This window comes from Saccostrea cucullata, unplaced genomic scaffold, assembly GCF_032062105.1.
Source record: "Saccostrea cucullata isolate Sc308-1 unplaced genomic scaffold, CSIRO_AGI_Scuc_v1 ctg2622, whole genome shotgun sequence".
NCBI classification, from domain to species: Eukaryota; Metazoa; Mollusca; class Bivalvia; order Ostreida; family Ostreidae; genus Saccostrea; species Saccostrea cuccullata.
The window spans coordinates 143,653-167,571 of record NW_026922155.1 but is presented as its reverse complement, the minus strand read 5'-3'; the positions used below and the strand labels follow the sequence as shown (position 1 = coordinate 167,571).

The window sequence follows — 23,919 nt, the reverse complement described above, 5'->3', positions numbered from 1 at the left end:
CGATGACCTCTGGGCCTACTACTGATGTACAATATAAGGAGACATCTGGTCTCTCTACTGATGTACAGTACAATATTAGGTGACCACTAGTCCCCGTATTAAATGTAAAATATCGGGTGTCCTTTGGTCCCCGTACTGATGTGCAATATAAGGTGTACTCTGGTCCCCCTACTGATGTACAATATAAGGTGACTTCTGCCCCCCTACTTATGTACAACATAAGGTGTCCTCTGTTCCCCCCTACAGATGTATAGTATAAGGTGTCCTCTGGTCCCCCTACTGATGCACAATATAAGGTGTCCTCTGGTCCCTCTACTGATGTACAATATAAGGTGTCCTCTGGTCTCCCTACTGATGTACAATATAAAGTGTCCTCTGGTCCCTCTACTGATGAATAGTACAATATTAGGTGACCTGTAGTCCCCCTACTGATGTTTGATATAAGGTGACCTCTGGTCCCCTTATTGATGTACAATATAAGGTATCCCCAGGCCCCCCTTATTATGTGTAATAAAAGATTACCTTTGGACCACTATTAATTTAAAATGTAAGGTGACCTATAATCCCTATGATGATGTACAATATAAGGTGACCACTGGTCTCCCTATTGTTGTAAAATATAAGGTGGCCTCTGGTCCCTCACTGATGTACAATGTAAGGTGATTTCTGGTACTCCTATTAATAACAATATGAGGTAACCTCTGGTCACCCTTTATTACTTTCACGTTTCTGCTAGTATATATATTAGAAGGTTGATCTTTATAAAGTTATAAATATGATTATTTTGGAGTAAGACAAAGAAAATTGTCTATCATATAAAATTCAATTGATATATAAATATTGATATCGATGAATTTACTGTTGTGCCTTTAATGCCTGAAGAGTTCCTATAGAATGTTTTATTACTACGCAAAATGACGAACTATTTGCGGGGGACCCCAGGTCCTAGTTGAGCGTACGTTTTATCCTTCTGCCAATTAAAGAGTGAAGGTTAAAAGGCTGAAATGTAGCACATGTAGGAAATTCGCATGCCCCCTTTTAATGATATAAATAAAAACAACTCACATGACTGTTGTTTGTGATACTTTCTGGGTATAGAATAAAAGTTTAAAGTCAAAAGTTTACAATGATATGCATCAAGGTGCATTTCAAGCATAAATTATACATAGAAATATGTATTGAAATGAGAGGCATTTGGTTTGTTTACACTTTTTAAGCCAAGCGAGAGCTATTCAGAGGTCATGACGTCAGAAATTTATTAAAAACCAGGGATTTCCACATTGAACACCCCTTTATTTATGTGAATATTTTATCTGACAAATTTCTCTAGCATGTGGTAAAAAATAATTTTGGAAATTATAATCTTTTTTAAAAAGTTACAAGTTTTTGCTTTTTTCTTTGTACGACTATGTAAACTCTATTAGATTTTTTTTAGAATAAGTTAATCTAGGAAGCAATCTGATTAAAATCAGATCCTTTGATCTGCTCACATATATAGATACGCAAGGTGTAGCGATGTACGTGAGCGGATCAAAGGATATGATTTTAATCAGATTGATTAAAGGAAGTATCATGTCGCTCAAATATGGCTCGTATATGTTAGTCAATAAGTAAAAAAATAATTTTATCAAATTGCATATATTGCCCAATAATTACGCAGTTTTCAATAATAAAGATATGCACGGATCTAGAGTTCCAGACCACCCCCAACCAACACACCCCCTTGGATTTTGCAGAGATTTTTTTTTACACTAAACCAAGTTTACTTTAAATGACCCTTGACGCCCCCACCCCCCCCCCCCCCCCGAAAACGCTGGCCCCTCATCAAATAAGCGAATATGCTAAGTGGCTATGAAAAGTACTAGGCTTCTATATACTAGTATGAAGCTTTAAAAGTTAACCTCACCCCATCCTTCCCCCAAATAGGATCTAAACAGGATCTAAGCCTGTACACGTATGAATTATATGATAAAGAAAAGATAAATTCTCTGATGAACAGGATAATCAAGGCTGTTACTGATGCACAAGATGATGACAATTTTTTTATTTTATTTTATTTTTTGGGGGGGGGGGTGGGGGGTGGGGTGGGGGTCGACATATCAATATCAATAACTCATGAAGTTTCAGTCAAAGTCTCACAAGATTTTGGTAACTTGTTGATTAAACATGAATTAAAATGTTTGAGAAGAAATCTGGATAACATATTCGAAAGGATAGTAAAAGAAATTTACACTGTAGGGCTACAAGGATGAGACTTAATTGTACTCCTGTATACGTTGTGGTGGCATATTTGCTATGGTATGCGCAGTAGACCTTGTCCCATGTGCATTTTGACTAACAAAGAAAATGGTTCCGCATTGCAATTTATGCTCTCTAAATGGCCATAAAAATGCATGCTCAAATTCAATCTTAACCAGGGGCCTTTGCCCCCCCCCCCCCTTGCAGGCTCTGTGCCCCCAGGCCCCCTACTGATTTTCCTGATTTCTCCGAAAACAGTATCCCCCAAACCTGGAGTAATCGCTGTCCTACATTCCTTCACCTTATTTTTATGCAAAAAAGATACGGATACACTCACATCTTGCCTTAATTTCTTTTCTTTAAAGTCATTCCCTAAATATACACAGGGTCAATCTAATAGATAATCAAAGTACTGAAAGTACTGCTACGAGTTGATGGTATTGTTTGTATGTTATTTAACATCCCTCTCGGGAATTTTTACTCATATGACAAGAGCCCACTACTTGCCAGTGGAGAGCTGCAAATTTTGCCCTATAAATAGCACTTTACGGTCATTGATCAGTGATGGATCTTTTTTTTCGTGCCAGCACATACTGCGACACATGACCTCGATTTATACGGTTTCATCTGAAGGACCGGTTGCCACATCCCATAGTGGGATTCGAACGCACAATGTAAGGATCAACTACTTACTTCGCGACTCTAGAGCAGACGCTCTAACTAATGCGCCACACACGTAAAAATGAGTTGAGGTCCCTGATCCATATTTTGGTTATATGTGTTTTGTACTATTAAACAAAACAATAAAGCAGCTTTTCACACAAATATTTCAAACTATTTCAAAAGAAGACCAACCTTCAACAATATTACAAATAGGGAATTATGACTAACAAAGAACGCAAATGAATGAAACCATTAATATGCACATCAAATATTTCACTATTTTCATAAATTGACAAATAATTTGACATTTTCAGTGCACATCAATATGTTTCATTTCTCGTGATTGAGCCACTCTTAAATTTCAAATCCTCTATTTTCATTGATATGCATATTACAAAATTCAAAATTCTTTATTTGGTTACTATGGTTATTGAAATTCAGCTCCACGTCTTTCAAAATTTGCATGTATATTTGATATTTTCTTGATTTTGTCACTCGTGAAATTCAACTCCTTGACTTGTATGATCTTGATATGCAAAATAAATACTCCAATTCTCCCGATTTAGCTGCTTTTAAAATTCAACTCTTTTTGACTTTTAATTGAAATGAACATTTTAATTTCATGTTTTTTCGTTTGGTCTAGTCATTCTTGAAATATATCTACCTGATTTCAATTGATTTGCACATGTAATATTACATTTCTTTCAATTTAACTCTTGCAATTTAACTACATGACTTTCATTGATAAAGGACAAGGTAGGGTAACAGCCGGTAACTGGCCCCTTATTTGATATATAAATCAGAACAATGGTAGAATTGTGATAGTTTGTAGTTCAGAAGTTAAAATGATCCCCACTTTAATACAAGCACTAATTTTGATTCAAAGCTTACATGGAAGCAACTAGAGTGCGCAGATATAGGGCATTTTCAAGAATTTCTTCAATTCTGGTGGAATTTCATCATATTTGGGATACATTTCTCTTCGGAAAACAGAGTAAAAGCTTGCATATCTGAGGTTTTTTCACATAAACTGCATCTCATATTAGTGTATAAAATATATAAATTTGGTAGATAGGCAAGCGTGTGCTCTATGTTTTCTGAAAGAAAATGTGCTGTAAAATTGATGAAAATTTGCATAAAAATGAGAAATGACGAAAATTGACCTATTTCCTGATCTCACTTTGGCCCCTGTATATTCTAAATCTTAAAACCAATACTCATTTTGTGGCAGGGGTGACAACAGGTTTTTATGGATAAACTGTTGGATCATTCTGAAAACCAGCCAAACTTAGGGGCCAAATACTGCTCTTACCCTATCTTGTCCTTTATGCACGTTTAATATTACTTTTTTACGTGAAGACTAAAAATTTATCACAATGGCATGGTATATTAATCGTTTACCTAATCTATCTACTTTTGAATATATTTGATTTTTTCAGTCTCTTGATTTATATTTATAAACAAACAATTCAAATTTTATTTTAATGAATAACACCCGATTTAATCTTTTTTTTTTTGGGGGGGGGTGTTATAATTTTTTTTTACTGTCTTACGCACTTCTAATTCACTGTATAACATTGCCAGCATCTGATAGTAAGAGGCAGCTGGACATAGTAAAGATCGAACTCTCTCTCCAGAGTAGCGCCGACAATTAATGAGATAAGAATCACAAGCATGTTAAGCGACCTTCACTTGTATATAAAACTTGCTGTGATACAGATCTAAATTGTGGAAGACAGTAATTCTTTTATTGTTTGCACAAGAAGTAATAAAAATTTACATAAAAAATATTTTATCAACTGGTACAGCTCATTTCTTCCCTTTAAGATTAATATTTGATTTACTTCAACCACCTTTACTACGTGTTTCTTGCTTTGTTTACAGACATACATATGTAAGTAGTGTTCTATATGTAAACACTTCATCACTAGTTATCGCAGAAATTGCACTGTGCATTAGCATACTGGATCAGCGCAGGGATTGCTTTATTTATTTACCACTAACACGTCAGTCTTGTAAAAATAACCTGGTTTGTACAATATTTAATTTTGAAAATTTTCTTTCAGAATCTGATTTCAAATTACTGACTTATAATAGGAAATATTTATTGACTTAAAAATCAAAACTTTGTTTGTACGATATATCATAATTTTTGACTGCATACCCTTTGCACTATTTTCTCTCGCGGATTGACACAAATTCCAAAAAATTAAATGATAAATATTTAAGTTTATAAACACTTCAAAGCCTATCAGAAAACATATTCTTATTCTGAAGATCATGAATACTGTAAATAAGCCAATATTATACAAGAACCTGAACGGAAAATACTCAAACGAAAATGTGATTAGTTTCGATACATGGGGATTCCCTTACCAGTAACATAACATGAGTTGATACCATCAACTCGTAAAAATGGGTATATAATATATACTAATATATAGTATATATGATCCCCTATCGTATGTATTCCGATATACTAGTATATATGATTCGATACCGATAATATATTCTATTAATAAATACATTCCGATTTGGTTTGCCAATTGGATCCTGATATATAAATTTGCGGGATTTTCGTTCCAAAATAACGATGACGTAGAAAAACTTCCGCGCCATCGTTGGTTTCGCATCGTAGTCTGTTGATTTTGCAAACGAGTCTGTTGACTTGTTTTTAATGTTGTCTGTTTTGTATTTCATTATGTTTATAAAATTAGTTGTTAGTTTTGCATAAACGTCTTTTTTACCCTTTCGTTTTATTATTTTTTTTTTTTGCTTTATTTAGCGTTTGTATTATCTCAAAAGCGGTTGAGAGTAATTAAGAACTATATTTTTGGACGTAACTTTAAAATGGCGACTATGGGGTTGACTTCCTGCCTTGAACAGGATGAAATAAGCCCGGCTAAAAATCAGATAATTTCAATGTTTATTTTTACAAGATATTTTTGCACATAGTAGCATCGTGGTGGTTATATTTTTTTTGGTCAGGTCATTTTTCTAGCCTATCGGTCGGTCGGTAGAGGGCAACAAAACAATTTTCAAAAGATATCCCACTATCAAAGTGTAAGACTTTTTAACAGGTCGGAGAGAATACTCGAAATCGGGTATTATCCTTGAAATCGCGTATAATACTCGATATTAGGGTATCGTTGAATCCGCGAAATCGGGTATTCCGTGCAACTTTCTATAAAAAACTAAAGAATAAAGCAACGGCGCATTATGCCAGTAACTGTTACTTGTACATCAGTATCTTGTGGATTTATTTTTATTAAACATAATTCATATGGTTTTCAAATAAGTTTAAAATCATACGACAAACACTGCTGGGGTAACAAAGAGGACACAATGGCGTTATTATTTTTCAATATAATTTCTAAAAACAAATGACTACACTTCGTTTGTCTTTATTTCCCATTAAAGTATTCCATATACTTAATTTTCTAATTTGTGCACTATTCACAAAAAGTGACATTTTAAAGAAATTAAACGACTAACGCCGCGTTATGTATTTTTACTGAAAAATGTATGGCGTCCCTTTCACGTGAAATATAAATTATTCCTAAAGTTAGAGAGCACAGTATAAGCGAGTCATAATTGTATATCTCTGCCATAATGGAATACCAACGTTATTATAAAGAATAAAATAAAATAAGATTAAATACCCACGGGAAAACAGTTTGCAAATAGCTAATTGAAGGTGAGTATCTTTTTTTATGTCAATTTAGCATGAAATTTTTATTCAAAGACACCGTAAATTTTTTTGGTAGCATTTTAATCGATACAAGATATGCTATTCTACCTTTATTTCATGCATTTGTGTGAAAATTAAGAGCGAGAAGTCATATGAACAGGATTTTCTTGGTTTTTTTGTTTTTTTTTTTGGGGGGGGGGGGTATAAATAAAAGTCAAATGTGTACATCTTTTCATGAGCTTATAATACATTGAATTTCTCAATATAGATCGAGGTACAGTCATATTGAAATATGAATTACATAATCAAGTTTTCACATTTCTTACAGTTTTTACATTTATGAACATGTTAATGAACAAACTGAAATAATGGAGTGTTCAATTGCCTTGGAAATTCTTGTCTTACTTTTTGGGAATATAATTCCTCATCGGACATTAAAATTTCATAAAAATCGTAGCCACTTCCTTTCTTTATTATACTATTTGATAGACAGGGTAAATTATACCTCTTTACATTCTATGTTGTTTTTTTTATATCGCTATCAGTTTTCTTTTAGTTATTTTATCTATGATATGTATTACTCATGGCAATAATTTTTCCTAATACTCATCTATAATGAAAAAATGTGTTTAAAAAATAAAATTCTAGTTACTTGTAGTCTCATATTGTGTTAGAAAATAACAGGTTGCTTTTTTTTACCTACAGTGTATATGATTTTTATTTGATGAATAAATCTTCCCTTTCGATTAAAAATATATGACCGAGTTTAACCGACCGTGACATTCAAAGAGAGGTCTCTTGGACCAATGTAGAACACAGTCGAGGTTGTTTTGTCAGAGGTGGTCAAGAAGCCTTTAGCCCCCCCCCCCTTTTTGAAGTCGCCAAGAAATGGTAAAATATTGATGACTTAGCGAAATTAAACGATCAACAATTATGTTCTCTCATAAGCTGTATTCCTGAAACTATCACTGTCTCTGCTAAAATGTTGAAGACATATTCTGCAGATATGTTTGAATGATAAATAAAAAAAGAAAAGATTTTCAAAAAAGAGAAAGAGGGTTCTTTCAGCCGAAATTTTAGACATTTTTATCATTACATTATTTATACATTCATAAATAAATTTGATTTTATGCACAAGATGAATGTGAAAGTAATTAATGACGCATAATTAGATACGATAGACAATCCCTTGTTTATACATGGCATTATATCTGGTGTGTGAAATGTGTTTCCGTATAATTTGATTTATTTACAAATTGTTCATGTTTGTCGTGTTGATGTGGAATTATTATAAATTCCCGAATTCTGATACTTTACAATTCTGTTGTGTTGGGAATGAATATTAGGAAGATGCATATACTTTCAACATAAGGAAAAATATAAAGCAAATCGAACGCCTTTCTTTGTGCAGATCATGAAATGTACTGAGCTCCACTGGTATTTGTTGTCCCGAGCGCATTAATCTTGACGCCCAAATTCTTACTTGGCTAGTGATACCTTTAGAAAACATGTGTATCTATATGAAAGTTAACTCGGCAACATGCGCCATCCCATTGTTTAAGTTTTATTAGGTGATTACATCTCCTATACCCGATTTCGCGGATTCAACGATACTCTAATATCGAGTATTATACGCGATTTCGCGGATAATACCCGATTTCGAGTATTCTCTCCGACCTGTTTAACACATTATGCATGAAATATGGAGGTAACGAACTGTAGTGGAGCTAAAAAATTCCATTAAAATAAATACCGATTTTAAGCAGAACAAACACAGACGTCAAAAAACTGCAGGTGGGATCAGGTGCCATTGGGGAGTAAGAATCCCCTGTCGACTGGTCTCATCCGCCATTTGATTCATGTCATGTTCAGGTAAACGGGAAAATACAAATTTAAAACAATTCAGTGTCAAAAATGGCTTTATGTGTATAATATTAAAACCGTCAGCTAGCAAGACCATCTTTAGAAATTGGTTGGTTCCGACCGACTGGCAAAAAAATGACCTGATTCAAGAGTATTTTAACCTCCGAAATACTATTGTTTTCTATGTATTCTGGAAAATAGATATTAAAAAAAGCACCGAATCAAAAAAACAAAACAAACAAAACTATCAATATTCTGCATGTACAATTTTTGAATGATAAGAATGTTATTTTAACAAAATAATGTGGTTCTTCTTTAGAACAATTCTTCCGTTTGGAGAAATTTTACGCTATGGTCTATTTTCTGCAGGGTTCTACACTACCGTCATTTTTTTTGGGGGGGGGGGGGGCTAAAGAGAAAATAAAACTCTCATAATCAATTAAAAATACGTTAAACGTTCAATGAATGCATGCATGAATATTTCTTTATTAAATTTTGCACAAAACATCTTTTGCCCTCATTAACCCTCTTTGATTTCTCCTTCATAAATCTGTGCCTTAGAACCTTTCACACCAAGGCCTTTAACTTTGAAAATAGAACCGGTTAATGGGTATTTCTTAAACTCTTCCTCGGAGACCTCGTGAGCGGAACATGTGACGTAAAGTTCATCCAAATTCTTCCCACCGAAACAACATGACGTTATTCTTAGAGCAGGGATGTTGACAGCTTGAAGTTGTTGACCTAGGGAAGTTAAAGTAAAATCCACTCATGTTCATGTATGTACATAATTATAAAGTACTATATACTCGTAAATGTACATCATATATACAATTCACTTGTATATACACACAGGCTTAAGAAAAGATTAATTCTTCAATATAAATAGGCTTGTAATTCTTGTATATTACCATTCAATAGTATGAGCAATGCGAAATATTTTGTGAATATTAGGAAGTACTGCATGCGTATTGCAGAACAATTGAATGGTGAATATTAAATTTTTTAAATATCAATATCTTACAAAGGATAATACCTGTCTCTGGATCATATCGAACAACTTTACTGGCAAAGAAGCATGCGACCCATAGTTTACCCTCTGTATCAATGGTCATTCCGTCAGGAAAACCGAAGTCTGGTAATGATTTCCCAGCGTTGTCTACAACCACTTTCTGATTAGCTACAATAAACAACAATTATTAGAATAATAATTGTATTTATGTATTGAATGCGATAACTTAGTTGGAGGTTTTCGATAGGATTAATTTTGGTAAAATGTGAAAATTCTTAGATCCACGCCTTGGTTGATGAATTACGTGTGATAGAAGGTGTAAGGTCACGTGGTCAGCTAAGCGAGTCATTTATTTGTATTGTGATAACCCGCATGCTGACCACGCTAAAATGAAGCAAGTCTATTTTGAAGATTTGTTACAACGTCTGTGATTGTTTAACTTAGCTGAACGTGCCCTGGCTTTCTGTCGAGATGAAATTCCAAAGAATTGAAAGGAACAAAATATTGTCCGTGTTATAAAGTGCCGTTTACAAGAACGTGTGGATTTTCTGGTTTATTGTTTAGTGATGCGGTGGTACATAATATGTGCGCGGGTTATCATATATATTACCAGATTACTGTATGATACATTTGGTGCAATTTTCTGCCGATATGAACTTTATTTATGAGCAGATATTCATGAGAAGAACATATTTTATGGAGCTACTTTATTGCGACATCAGACGTGGAACTTTTTCCTACAGTCTGAGTTTTGAAAGGATTTCAAAGTAAGCTATTTGTTACTGGTTGAACGAAACAAATGGATACCTTTAATGATTATTATCTCTATATCGATCTCCATGATCAGTGGACACAGAGTTTGATCAACAAAAAGTTGTGATAGATAACGAACATCCTGCAAGTATCTGCTGCAAGCATCGCTATTTCACAGCTGGGGCCACAGCGGGAGACCCTGAACCTCAACGACTTGGGCGTTTTAGGTCCAGCCGGCGTACACCTGTGCTGCTTCTCCGCGTGCATAAGAGAGTTTGCCTTCCCGTGTAATTGAGGACGAAGGCCAGTATTATGTTTACTAAATATAAGTGATTTACAATTATACATAACGCGTTTGGGGTTTCCCAAATAGTTTTTCTGTACAAGTTATCACTTTCATTTATTCAAAGGCATTGTTTAATACTCAAATCATATATACTCTATCATGCTCTATGGTGTAAGCTTTTAAGTTAGCAACTTTATGCAAAGTTATTTAGTTTTGTTGAACTACAAGAATTACCTATCATAGTCTGCATATTTCAAGTTTTTGCATTCAACATGATGTAAAACAGCTAGGCAGCATCGTTAAGACACTGTCCCTCCTTAACAGGCATCTGATAGGTAATGTCAGCTATCTTGTACAGTTAGTTGAGAAATGTGTATTGTAATCATGTTAATACAGGTACCAACATCTCATTTTCACTCTTGGGAGTTTAAGGGTTGTGGACTAAGCTTTATATACATAGTTCAAATAGTTACTATACTGTGGTATTTCTTGAATTGCCCGTTATTGTTTGATCAGTTTTGGTACAAAGTTTATAGGTAACATTTCATGTTTTGTATATTGATAAATATTGAATGAATATTGTACATGTAATATGTAGTCAAAATATATGTACTAAATTGGTTGGTGTAGACAATATTTACATGATTACTCAAGATGTTTATCATTTCGGTACATAGTGGATAATTTATGTACTTATTGGGTTGGTGTTGTTAATGGTTTAAACTGTTGATACAAAGTTGATACTTACAAATTGAATCGGTGTTACTCAAGTGGTTGATTATTTTAGTACATTGTACAAAGTTTATAATTATGTACTAATGGGATCAGTATTACTCTTTCAAGTTTATGGTTTTGATAAAAAGTTGATATGTAGCTATTTGATCAGTGTTGCTTAAGTTGTTTATTGTTTTGGTACAAGGTTTTACCTATTGAGTCAAAGTTATTCATTGGCATATTAATTGTTTATTGGTTTGGTACACAGTAGATAGGTACTTATCGGGTCAGAGTTACCCATATTGTTTGGCACACAGTAGATATTTACTTATTGGATCATAGTTACCTTTGTTGTTTATTGTCTGGTACACAGTAGATTTGTACCTTTTGGGTCAGTATACCCATATTGTTTTGGTGCACAATATTTGTACTTGTGGGTTAGTATACCCACATTGTTTTGGTACACAGTAGAATGTACCTTTTGGGTCAGTATACCCAAATTTGTTTGGTTTTGGTACACAGTAGATTTGTACCTTCTGGGTCAGTATACCCAAATTTGTTTGGTTTTGGTACACAGTAGATTTGTACCTTTTGGGTCAGTATACCCAAATTTGTTTGGTTTTGGTACACAGTAGATTTGTACCTTTTGGGTCAGTATACCCAAATTTGTTTGGTTTTGGTACACAGTAGATTTGTACCTTCTGGGTCAGTATACCCAAATTTGTTTGGTTTTGGTACACAGTAGATTTGTACCTTGTGGGTCAGTTTGCTTTTGTTACACACAAGATTTGTACCTTTTGGGTCAGTATACCCAAATTTGTTTGGTTTTGGTACACAGTAGATTTGTACCTTCTGGGTCAGTATACCCAAATTTGTTTGGTTTTGGTACACAGTAGATTTGTACCTTTTGGGTCAGTATACCCAAATTTGTTTGGTTTTGGTACACAGTAGATTTGTACCTTTTGGGTCAGTATACCCAAATTTGTTTGGTTTTGGTACACAGTAGATTTGTACCTTCTGGGTCAGTATACCCAAATTTGTTTGGTTTTGGTACACAGTAGATTTGTACCTTTTGGGTCAGTATACCCAAATTTGTTTGGTTTTGGTACACAGTAGATTTGTACCTTTTGGGTCAGTATACCCAAATTTGTTTGGTTTTGGTACACAGTAGATTTGTACCTTCTGGGTCAGTATACCCAAATTTGTTTGGTTTTGGTACACAGTAGATTTGTACCTTTTGGGTCAGTATACCCAAATTTGTTTGGTTTTGGTACACAGTAGATTTGTACCTTTTGGGTCAGTATACCCAAATTTGTTTGGTTTTGGTACACAGTTTTGTACCTTTGGGTCTGTATACCCAAATTTGTTTGGTTTTGGTACACAGTAGATTTGTACCTTTTGGGTCAGTATACCCAAATTTGTTTGGTTTTGGTACACATTGATTTGTACCTTTTGGGTCAGTATACCCATATTGTTTTTTTTTTTTTGTTGGATGCTCATACTGACAATCAATTGGCGTCGTATGAAGCTTTTCAGTTTATTGTTGGGTCGATGTTACACACATTGTTAATTGTTGGGTCTCAGTTACTTATATTGTTTATTGTTTGGGTCGGAGTTACCCATATTGTTTTATTGTTGGATGCTCATACTGACAATCAATTGGCGTCGTATGAAGCTTTTCGGTTTATTGTTGGGTCGGAGTTACTTATATTGTTTATTGTTTGGGTCGGACTTGTCCATATTGTCTATTGTTGGGTCAGAGTTACCTTTATTGTTTATTGTTGCGTCAGATTTATCCATACTGTTTATGGTTCGGTCGGAATTACCCATGTTGTTTATTTATTGTTGGGTCAGAGTTACTCATATTGTTATCGAAGAGTCGGGTAACCCATATTGTTTATTGTTAGATCACAGTTACCCATATTGTCTATTGTTGGCTGGGAGTTACCCATATTGTTTATTTATTGTTGGGTCAGAGTTTCCTATATTGTTTATTGATGGGTCAGAGTGTCTATTGTTGTCTGCTCATAATGACAATCAATTGACGTCTTATGAAGCATATCTATTCATTGTTGGGTCGGAGTTACCTATGTTGTTGATTATTTACTGCCTCTAATAACAGTCAATTGGCATCTTATGTAGCATATCATATCTGTTTATGGTTGTGTCAGAATTACCCATATTGTTTTTATTCGCTTATAATGACAATCAACTTGATCAAATGGTGTCTTATGAAGCACATCTGTTGGTTGGGTCAAAGTTACTTATAGTGTTGATTGTTAATTGCTCGTAATAACATTCAAATTGTGTCTTATAAAGCATATCTAACTTTTGGCACGGTTTTTCCTATTGAAGCTAATATTAATGTTATTAATAGTACATTCATTCTAAAGAAAGTTTCCTTTCTTTTGTTGTTGCATTGTTTGCTCATGTAGACCTAATTTTGCATCCCAGTTTTAAGGTTGTATCCTCCCTTGTGAGCACTTTGTACTTGGATGAGTAATGATAAAAAATTAACTTTAAAGTACATTGTAGATACATCCCGAACAATCGGTGAGAACACAGATCCTCAGGAAAGAATCCTTATAACCCTCATCATAACATTCCACTAATTCCAGTTAAGAGGGAACTGAGATAATCTCCATAGCCTAGGGAACCAAATGAAGCTGTGCCTAATGCCGTGAATTTTATATATTATATCTATATTTAAAAGTTCAAAACTTGGTTGACACTTTTTGACTTTACCATGCAATAACCTTATATAAGATGCAGATACATGTATGTGCCAGCAAAACTGCAGCAGTGCTGCCATGGATGTGCCCTAGATCAGCTGAATGACCAGGATATCCGCTAACGTTGGTTGAGAAAGCATCCATACTAGCTAGATCTTGAAACTTGGTTTCTTATAAAACATTTGCAGGTGAGTCAGCAAGCAAATTGTATTACAGATTCCAATTATCCACATCACAAATGATCCCCTTTTACAACTGACCTTTCTATTAATAAATTAAGGATAGGATTCTCACTTCTTCAGTTTTAAATACTTATGGGAGGGATATGTCCTTCAACAGGTAAACAATCCACTCTATATGCTAGGACTATCCAGTCAAAGGAATGAGTAATCTTGTTTGGAATCAAGATTAAAGATGTGACAAATTTGAACATGACAAAATCAGGATTAATGTTCCTTTAATGCAACAAATTAAATAATGTGTCTTTAATAATAAACATAATCTATAGGGAAGGAATTTGTCCTTAAACAAAGTATTCTTACAAATAAAATCATAGGTTATGTATCTTGCAAGAAAATATTTTATCGTTTGCTTAAATAGGCTTTGGTATAGGCTAATTATACCCCTTCAATTAATTACCTCTGTACTATGCCTTTAGTAATAAGATTTTAAGACTTTAAACACCTTTAAGTTTGCTAGTTTAACATTAAGGCGACTTTCCATGCAATCTTATTTTAGGGATATTAGATGCTATTTACAAAATTCAGTATAATCTGGGAAGTTCACATTATATTCACGATTTGCTTAAGATCATAATAATATTAACCTTCACCTTGTAAAACTTATTCATACTGTCTGGAATAACCGCATGGTATGTTCCTCCATTAAAAGGAAATAATTCATGAAATTAATGTATACCACAGTTGGTTCTACAGTTCTAAGAGGAACAGTTGTTTTGCAGGTATTATTGGGATTGTTGAAGATTTTGTTCAATTTCTAATTCAAATCTATAATTTACAAATTGGAACTAAACAGTTAAAAGTAGTATAAGTAGGGAAAATTAAATAATTCAAGGTTGAGTATGTAAAATTTTCACTAACCTTGTGTCATACTCAAGGACACTATCACTCATCACAAGGTAGAAATTGCAAAATTTAAGTTTGCTTAAATTACTAGACCTCAAACATATAAATTTTGTTCTACTCCCAATGGATAGCCAGATTCTAGAATGGATTCTATAATGTACCGATACTTCAAATGATGGTCAGTGTTTAATTGCTGTTTTGTTCCACTCATGATAGATAGTCAGATACTAGGATGTACTTAAAATACAGGTCAGTGATTCACTGCTGTTTGTTCTATAAACAATAAATAGTCAGATACTAGGAGGTAGTTCAATACAGGTCAGTGATTAACTGTTGTTTTGTTCTACTCATGATAAATAGTCAGCTAATAGAATGTAGTATAAATACAGGTCAGTGATTAACTGCTGTATTGTTTTACTCCTACAAGTATAGTACCTTAAAGAACATGTTCTTTTGCACACTGACAGGTCAGTGAATAACTGCTGTTAGATATTAAAATACACCCCTCTTCACCTAGCTTGCTTGCTGGCTCATAGAATACTTTGTGATTGTTATATCATTTATTCTGAAATTATTGTTCTTTCATACTTTTAATTACTTAGTAATGCCTATATTTCTTAACATTTCTCGGATATTATATCATTAGATGTTCTTCCTTCATTTTGTATTACATATGACAATTTCGTGTAAACCGTGATTTTGGAATAATGATAGGAAGATTTTTCATTTCATTACTTTAAAACGAAATGTATGGAGAGGCCAGTGATTAACTGCTTCCATGAATAATTCGTATTGTGTGCAAGCTCACCTTGGATGGCACGGATGTGATCTGCATGTCACATCTAACATGGATGTGACTTGCATGTCACATCTTGTGGCCTATTTTGTTTTGATGTGCCATCTTTTTGCTAACTTTTTCATATGAAGTTTTCATTGTCTTGTCTTACAGATACTTTTTTCTAGTCAGTTTTGGGGGATCAGACATTATCATATTTTACGTAACTGCTAATCAAAGCTTGTGAATCTGATCCCCTTCTTGTTTGTTAAATTGTTCACATTTATACCGTCATTTTAATAAATGACATTATTCATCTCTATGAAAGTGTTTTATTTGACTTATACAAAATTAGCAAAAACAAGCTGCGGTGAGCTTGCATATAAGCATAAGAATACATAAAACAACAATTATTAGAATAATAATTGTATTTATGTATTGAATGCGATAACTTAGTTGGAGGTTTTCGATAGGATTAATTTTGGTAAAATGTGAAAATTCTTAGATCCACGCCTTGGTTGATGAATTACGTGTGATAGAAGGTGTAAGGTCACGTGGTCAGCTAAGCGAGTCATTTATTTGTATTGTGATAACCCGCATGCTGACCACGCTAAAATGAAGCAAGTCTATTTTGAAGACCCTCCACCACCCCTGCATTCCTACCCCTAAATCTTTCACCATTGTGTGCAGACTGCCATCCAGATCAAGACAATACAGACTACCAATTTTAGGCATATTCTCGACGTCAGGATCAATTGGTCCCATTGTTCCTGAAAGCAAAATATACAGATGAAATGAAACTTGTTAAATTTATGTACATTTACTAGAGTAGTACCCATTGCACTGTAAAAAGTCAAAAGAACATAAAATATTGAATATAATTAAATGCCTGCCTGCCCAGACTCTTCCTCTCGGATCACATTTTCCGTCATTAAAGCGTGTCTTTAGACCCTTCTCCACCTCGTGAAGTTTGGTCACCTTTTTTGTATCCCAGTCAACATGAACTAGACAACGACCGACGCCAGCTATCAATCCACCCTTTTTAGCGGGTACCGCAAATCCTACAGTGTCCTCTACAAAACAATTTACCGGTATTATGTGAGAGATGAATAATTTGCAGAAGGTTTTTATTATATTATTGATGTCTTTTTTCAGCCAATACGATGAATGAGCTCTTCGGGCTAGGGGAATTGTACTTCTCGGATGGCTAGATGGTAATGTCAAAAAAGCAGTTTCAGTGTTTCACAACCAAATCAAAGCGCAACCTAGTCAAATTCTTAACCATGTATTTTGCACTTTTATTATATGTATTTTGCAATTGTGTTTAACTTTATAATTGATATTTAAATTATTTACAATATTTTTTTTTCAAAGCCGTGTACTTGCGGTACGAGGCAAGATCATTTTATTTTTACAATGCAGAATTACAGAGAAATAAGAAAAGTCATGGACACCAACAGAAATAGTGAATTTCAGCAATGTTTGAAGAGAGTCATCTCGGGTAGAAAATTAAGTTCTCTAAACACTAATGACATATTTATTACTTACCTAGTATTATTTTATCACCGACGCTCGTCTCTGGGTTATATCTATGGATAGTATTTTCTTGAATATCCACATAGAGAAGTGTATTTGTCATGTCATCCCAATGTGGGCCTTCTCCAACTGTTTTTGATGCATTTTTTATCACACATTCGACGGCCATATTGAAATAGGAACAACTCCTTAATACCGATTCACATACAGAGTAAATGTTTGCTCTTTGCTTTATCTGAGTGAAGATTATCCACCTGTGCAGATAATAACGTTAATAATACTGTTTGTTATGTTACTGTCACCCAGAAAAGACTATACGAGATGAAAGGAAAACTTTTTCTCAAACTACATGTAAAATACACGAGAATCGCTAAGAATTACGTGGATTCTGGTATCTAAGGATATAGCATGCAAGATGTGTTTAATAAATTGTACAGAGATAGCAAATTACTATAAATATTGTATTGTAACATTAGAATCAGATTCAAAAGCAAGATAGAGGACAAGGTAAGGTAACGACCAAATCTGGCCCCATATTTGATGTAAAATTCAGAACGCTGGTAAATTTTGATAGTTTGAAGTTAAGAACTTATCAAATGATGCTTGCTTTAAAACCAGCCCTTATTTGGAATCAAAGCTTACATGGAAGCTACTAGAGGGTGCAGAAGTTGGACATTTTCCCGAAATTTCTCAATCCTGTGGAAATTTCATCATATTTGAGATACTTTTCTCATCTCGGAAAACATAGACCAAAAGCTTGCCTATCTGAGATTTTACAAATAAACTGCATCTGATACAAGTTTATAAGATTTATAAATTTGATAGATAGACAAGCTTGTGATCTGTATTCCGAAACAAAATGTGCTGTAAAATCGATGAAAATTTGCATTAAAATGAGAAAATTCTAAATTGACCTACATTGTACTACAGTATTTTCTGTCCTCTCTGTCACCCCTGAAGATTTAAAAACTTAGAACAAAAGGTCATTTTGTGGCAGGGGTGACAACACGTTTTATGGATAAACTGTTTTATCATTCTGAAAAACACTCAAAATAAGGGTCAAAAACGGGTCATAGCCTATCTTGTTCTTTTTATGCAGAAAACTGAAAAAAATCTGGAGTTACCATTTAATGGCTTACGGAGGACATGAAAATAATACCGGGTATTATAGGTATGATTCTAACTTCAAAGTAACTATTAGCTGGATAACCGAAAAAGCATGTGAATTAAAATTGGTCTTGTTGTTTTGCAGATAATAACTGGTATAACTAAACTTAGAGGTACTGCGAATACTAAGCTAACTAAATAAAATACGCCAACCTTCAATATGATAATAATAGCAAAGTTCATGTTTTGCTCTAGGAGATCCGAAATGAATCCAATAGCAAAATCTTATAATCAGTTAGAAATTCTTATTTATAAACATTCAATAAAAGCAAAAAAGTACAAGTATATTCCTTTTTTCAACTCTGTATGAAAAGTCTATCTTTTACTCTTTTTAACCCTCTTTGATTTCTCCTTCATAAATCTGTGCCTTAGAACCTTTCACACCAAGGCCTTTAACTTTGAAAACAGAACCGGTTAATGGGTATTTCTGAAACTCTTCCTCGGAGACCTCGTGAGCGGAACATGTGACGTAAAGTTCATCCAAATTCTTCCCGCCGAAACAACATGACGTTATTCGTAGAGCAGGAAATTTGACAGTATGTAGTTGTTGACCTAAAGAAGTTTAAGTAAAATTTAATCCATTCATGTTCATATATCTACATATACAGTACTAATATATAATCACATATGTGCATCACATGTACAATTCACTCACGTTTACACACACTTACACTGATTTATTCACTAAATTATTCATAGGCTTTAGAAAAGATTAATTTTTAAATATGAAGACTTGTAATTTCTGATATTATCATTCAATAGTACGAACAAGGCGACATTTTTTTTCTAATACCGTAAATCTGGAAATTTTTACGTCGATTTTATTTTGCGAATTAGGGTCAAAATGGTGTTGATAAATTTCTGCGTTTCAAAATTTTGCGAATCACCACTCCTTTGTTTACATTTTCTTATTGGTAATTTATTTTTAAGAAAAATATTTTTGCGAATGCAGTGAACTCGCAAATTTGCTAAAAATTTATCTACAGCAAAAATATCCAGATTTACGGTATTAACTAGTTCTGGGTATTGCAGAACAATTTAAAAAGTGAATTCATCTAATATCGTACAAGGAACATTTACCTGTCTGTGGGTCATATCGAACAACTTTACTGGCAAGGAAGCATGCTACCCATAGTTTACCCTCTGTATCAATGGTCATTCCGTCAGGAAAACCGAAGTCTGGCAATGGTTTTCCAGCGTTGTCTACAATCACTTTCTGATTAGCTACAAAAAGAAATCGCAGATTTAAAAGCATGTAAAGCGACAAGCCCCCTACTATGAATGACTTCAGCTTTTTTCCTAATTACAATTTTGTTTATAAGACTTTAAAATATACACTTTAATTGTTGAAATACAAATTTTGCAACAATAGCCGTCATTTTGATAGGAGAACTGATTAATATTATAATTGCCGTCCAAGTCAAGACAATATAGACTACCAATTTTAGGCATATTCTCGACGTCAGGATCAATTGCTCCATATGTTCCTGCAAGTAAACTATAATGGATAAATGAAACGTGTTAATATAATAGTTACTTTCTGAGAGTAGTGTCGTTTGCTCTAAAAATAGTCAGAAGAATGTTAGATAGAGGAAAAAAAAGGCAAACCAGTCCAGACTCTTCCTTTCGGATTACATTTTCCATCATTAAAGCGTGTCTCTTTATCCACCTCGTGTAGTTTCGTCACTTTCTTTGTGTCCCAGTTCACGTGTACCAAAAAACAACCAACGCCAGCAATCAATCCACCTTTTCTGGCAGGTACCACAAATCCTACAGTGTCCTCTACAAAACAATTCAGTAAATGGCACTTTCTGGTCATCTGAATGCTTTCTGATCATTCTAGAAATCATAACGATATATTTTCTTTATTTCTACATTAGACTGAAAATAGACCTGGAAATTTCAAAATGATATAGTTGATTATATCCACCTGCTCACAGGAAATTAAGACATTTATATTAATATGACATTAGACCAAAAATAGATAGGAGCTACAAACATTAACATATACTAGTAATCTAGTATGTATATGTACAATGTATAGATATATATGTGTAAGTACAAAATTTCCTTCAAGTGTGTATTGCACTTGTACACATATAGCATATACATGTAATAGTATAATAGAAATTAACAACCAAAACAAAACCCAACTTAGTCCAAATTTGATTCCTGTATTTTGCAAAATTTGCATTGTACTATGACTAAAGAATGGATATCTAAATTATTTAGAATAGTTTTTCATAGCCGTGTACTTGTAATACGATGGAAAAACCATTACAATTTTATAATACAGTATTGCACCGTAAGAAAAATGGCCAAGGGCACCAATAACAATTGGATTTCAGTAAGATTTGAAGACGGTCATTTTAAGTATAAATTAGGTTCTCTTAACACTTGTGACTTACTTTATTACTTACCTAGTTTTATTTTATCAGCAACATTTGTCTCTGGATTTAATCTATGGATACTGTTTTCATGTATATCCAAATAGAGAAGTGTACTTGTCAATTCATCCCAATGGGGGCCTTCCCCAATTGTTTTCGTTGCATTTTTTATCACACATTCAACGGCCATTTTGAACTCTTTAACCCCTTCACTTGCGTACCGGTCAATTTGACCGCGGGCTCGTTACAAGTAAAACACGACTTCACGCAAATAAAATCTCCGTATCTATTTTTTGATAGCATAAAGGTAAACTATATATCATCTTTTTGGAAATTTATCTTCTTTTAAACTATCTAAAAGTTCATGTCTTAACTGAGTATATTTCAAATTTCTTATTTCAACATACATCAAGCTTGAAGATTAAAAAGTATCAAAAATGCGATAAAATTTTGCACTCAATTGCCATTTGACCTCCATTTCTACTAATAAGATTATTCGTTGGGCTTATGAATAGTCATGTCAAATATCTCTAAAACATTCCCTACAAAATGGTATATGTATTATGCCTAGCTTCGATTCTCCTTAGATAGTTAGAAATGATAATACTTTGTCAAATGGTCTGCTAAATCACGTAAAATGCGCAGCTGGAGAAAAGGTTAATACTTTTTCACATGTAAATGTTTGTTCTCCTCTTTATCTGAATAAAGATTATCTCTTTGCAGGTGGAGAGAATATCGAAAAATAAATGCAATCTAAAAGACTGCGAGATGATTTATTTATAACTTCATATGAAATAAATATACGGGAATCAAAAAAAAAAATAATAATAATACCAAAAAAAACATGTATTCTTATTTCCTGATATCCCACCATCCCTATGTTAGCCCTATTTTTTGCACCCGGTCCTAAAAGATTTTTAGCTCACCTGAGCCTTAGACGAAGGCCCAAGTGAGCTTTTTCTGATAACATTTTGTCTGTCTGTAAACTTTTCGCATTTTGACATCTTCTTAAGAACGACTGAGCCAATTTCAACCAAACCTGGTACAAAGCATCTTTGGGTAAAAGGGGAGTTTAAATTATTTAAATGAAGGGGCTAGCTTGTCCCCTCATAAGGGGATATAATCAAGATAAGACGAAAATAGGGTCACTGGGGTCATCAAAAAATCTTCTTCTCAAAGACCACTAGGCCAGAAAAACTGAAACTTATGTGAAGCATCCTGGGGTAATGTAGATTCTAATTTTTTTCAAATCATGACACCCAGGGGTTGGGCGGGGCCACAATAAGGAATCAAAGTTTTACGTAGAAATATATAGGAAAAAACTTTAAAGATCTTCTTCTCAAAGACCACTGGGCCAAAAAAACTGAAACTTAAGTGGAAGCATCCTGGGGTAGTGTATATTCTAAATTATACAAATCATGACCCAGGGGTTGCGCGGTGCCACAAAAGGGGGTCAAACTTTTAAATAGAAATATATAGAAAAAAACCTAAAACTCTTCTTGTCAAGAACCACTGGGCCAGAAAAGCTGAAACTTATGTGGAGGCATCCTGGGGTAGTGTAGATTTGTTCAAATCATGCCCCCCCCCCTTGCATAGGGCGGGGCCACAATAGGGAACACAAGTGCCAGAATAATTGAAACTTATGTTAAAGCATCCTGGGGGTAATTTAGAAATTAAATTGTCCAAATTATGACCCTTGGGGTTGGGTGAGGTTACAATAGGTATTACAAGGGAGAATCTGGTTAAGAACAGCATGGTCAAAGCTACTCAGGTGAGCGATATAGCCCATGGGTCTCTTATTTTAGATATAGAGGAAAAAATTGGGAATTTCCGGAGTTTCATGTTCAAGAACTGAAAAAAATGTATTCAAGTATATATATATACACACATTAATAAATGATAATGAATGCAAGCATTGAAACTGTTTTATCATTATCAATTTGAATAGTCACCATCTTCTTGCAGCTAAAGTATAAAGTTATGGTTTTTGCAACTGATCCAAGAAAGAAAAGGAGGCAATAGAAATTCTGCTTTTGTTTCATTTTCCCCATTGTTATTTGCACAACACTGAACATTCAAATATTTAAAACTTGATTGTCCGCGGGAACATTCTTCCCACACTGTCACATCTAGTACTAGATTATATTAAAATTGATTTTTCTTAAACAAAAGGGGATAACTTTTCAACTCTTAAAGGACAGGTTGACACTTTCTGCTCTTACATACTTGCAGTAATAAATTGGAATCAAGTCTAAAATGAATATTCAACACAAATTGGTGTAATTTCATTGATTTTGAGGAAGAGCCTCACTTCTGGGCCCACAATAGAGGATCAAGGAAAAGGTCTTTGAAAAATATTCTTCAGAAGAACAATAGGGCTATGATTAGTCATAACTCATAGTAATATTCAAACATTGTTAGGTAGTGTAGATTCATGTTGTTCAAATCAGGGCCCCCAGTGGTTGAGTGGGGCTGCAATAGGAGATTAAAACGGTAAGAAAATTTCAAAAAATCTTGTGATGAAGAACAACAGAGCTATTATTAATCATTAATATGCATGCATTGACAGGTAGTCACTAGTGTAGATTCAAGTTTGTTCAAATCAGGGCCCACAGGGGTAGGGTTGGGCCACAACAGGAGATCAAAATTTTACAGTGGAATATAGGGAAAAATTGATGATGAACAGCTAGAGCAAATTGACTCAGGTGAACACTGTGGGTCATAGACCTTCTGTTTATCTGAAATTCTCTTTGGTTACTTCATAAAAAGTTGCTCTCTCATTACCATATACATTTAGTTTCTGAGGGAAAAATGGCAGGATGACAGAAACCCAAAATAATGCATTGATGTCTAATATGTATTTAAGTTATTTAACCTTTATAGACAGCAACCTTGTTTTCATGTTTATCAATATGTATTTTTGAAAAAAAAATCATTTCAGATTTCAGATTCCAGAAAACCCTGATGAATTTGATAAAAATATCCTGCAATATGTAACAGACAATGGGGATCTTAGACTG

General features: G+C 33.9%; 2 protein-coding genes across 2 annotated transcripts; both read right to left on the bottom strand.

Annotated features, from left to right (window-relative positions):
- Positions 1–8,912: 8,912 nt before the first annotated feature.
- Positions 8,913–17,603, bottom strand: LOC134261281 (regucalcin-like). The gene is made up of 6 exons (XM_062743720.1): positions 17,358–17,603; positions 16,703–16,882; positions 16,473–16,579; positions 14,210–14,213; positions 9,489–9,632; positions 8,913–9,196 (listed from the first exon to the last, which is right to left on the bottom strand). The coding sequence occupies exons 1-6, from the start codon at positions 17,512–17,514 to the stop codon at positions 8,976–8,978; spliced, it is 813 nt and encodes a 270-aa protein (XP_062599704.1). The 5' UTR covers positions 17,515–17,603; the 3' UTR covers positions 8,913–8,975.
- A 36-nt stretch (positions 17,604–17,639) lies between these two features.
- Positions 17,640–21,665, bottom strand: LOC134261291 (regucalcin-like). The gene is made up of 5 exons (XM_062743735.1): positions 20,933–21,665; positions 20,121–20,294; positions 19,880–19,999; positions 19,593–19,784; positions 17,640–19,064 (listed from the first exon to the last, which is right to left on the bottom strand). Exons 1-5 carry the CDS (start codon positions 21,087–21,089, stop codon positions 18,844–18,846), a joined length of 864 nt encoding a protein of 287 aa, XP_062599719.1. The 5' UTR covers positions 21,090–21,665; the 3' UTR covers positions 17,640–18,843.
- Between the last annotated feature and the right edge of the window lie 2,254 nt (positions 21,666–23,919).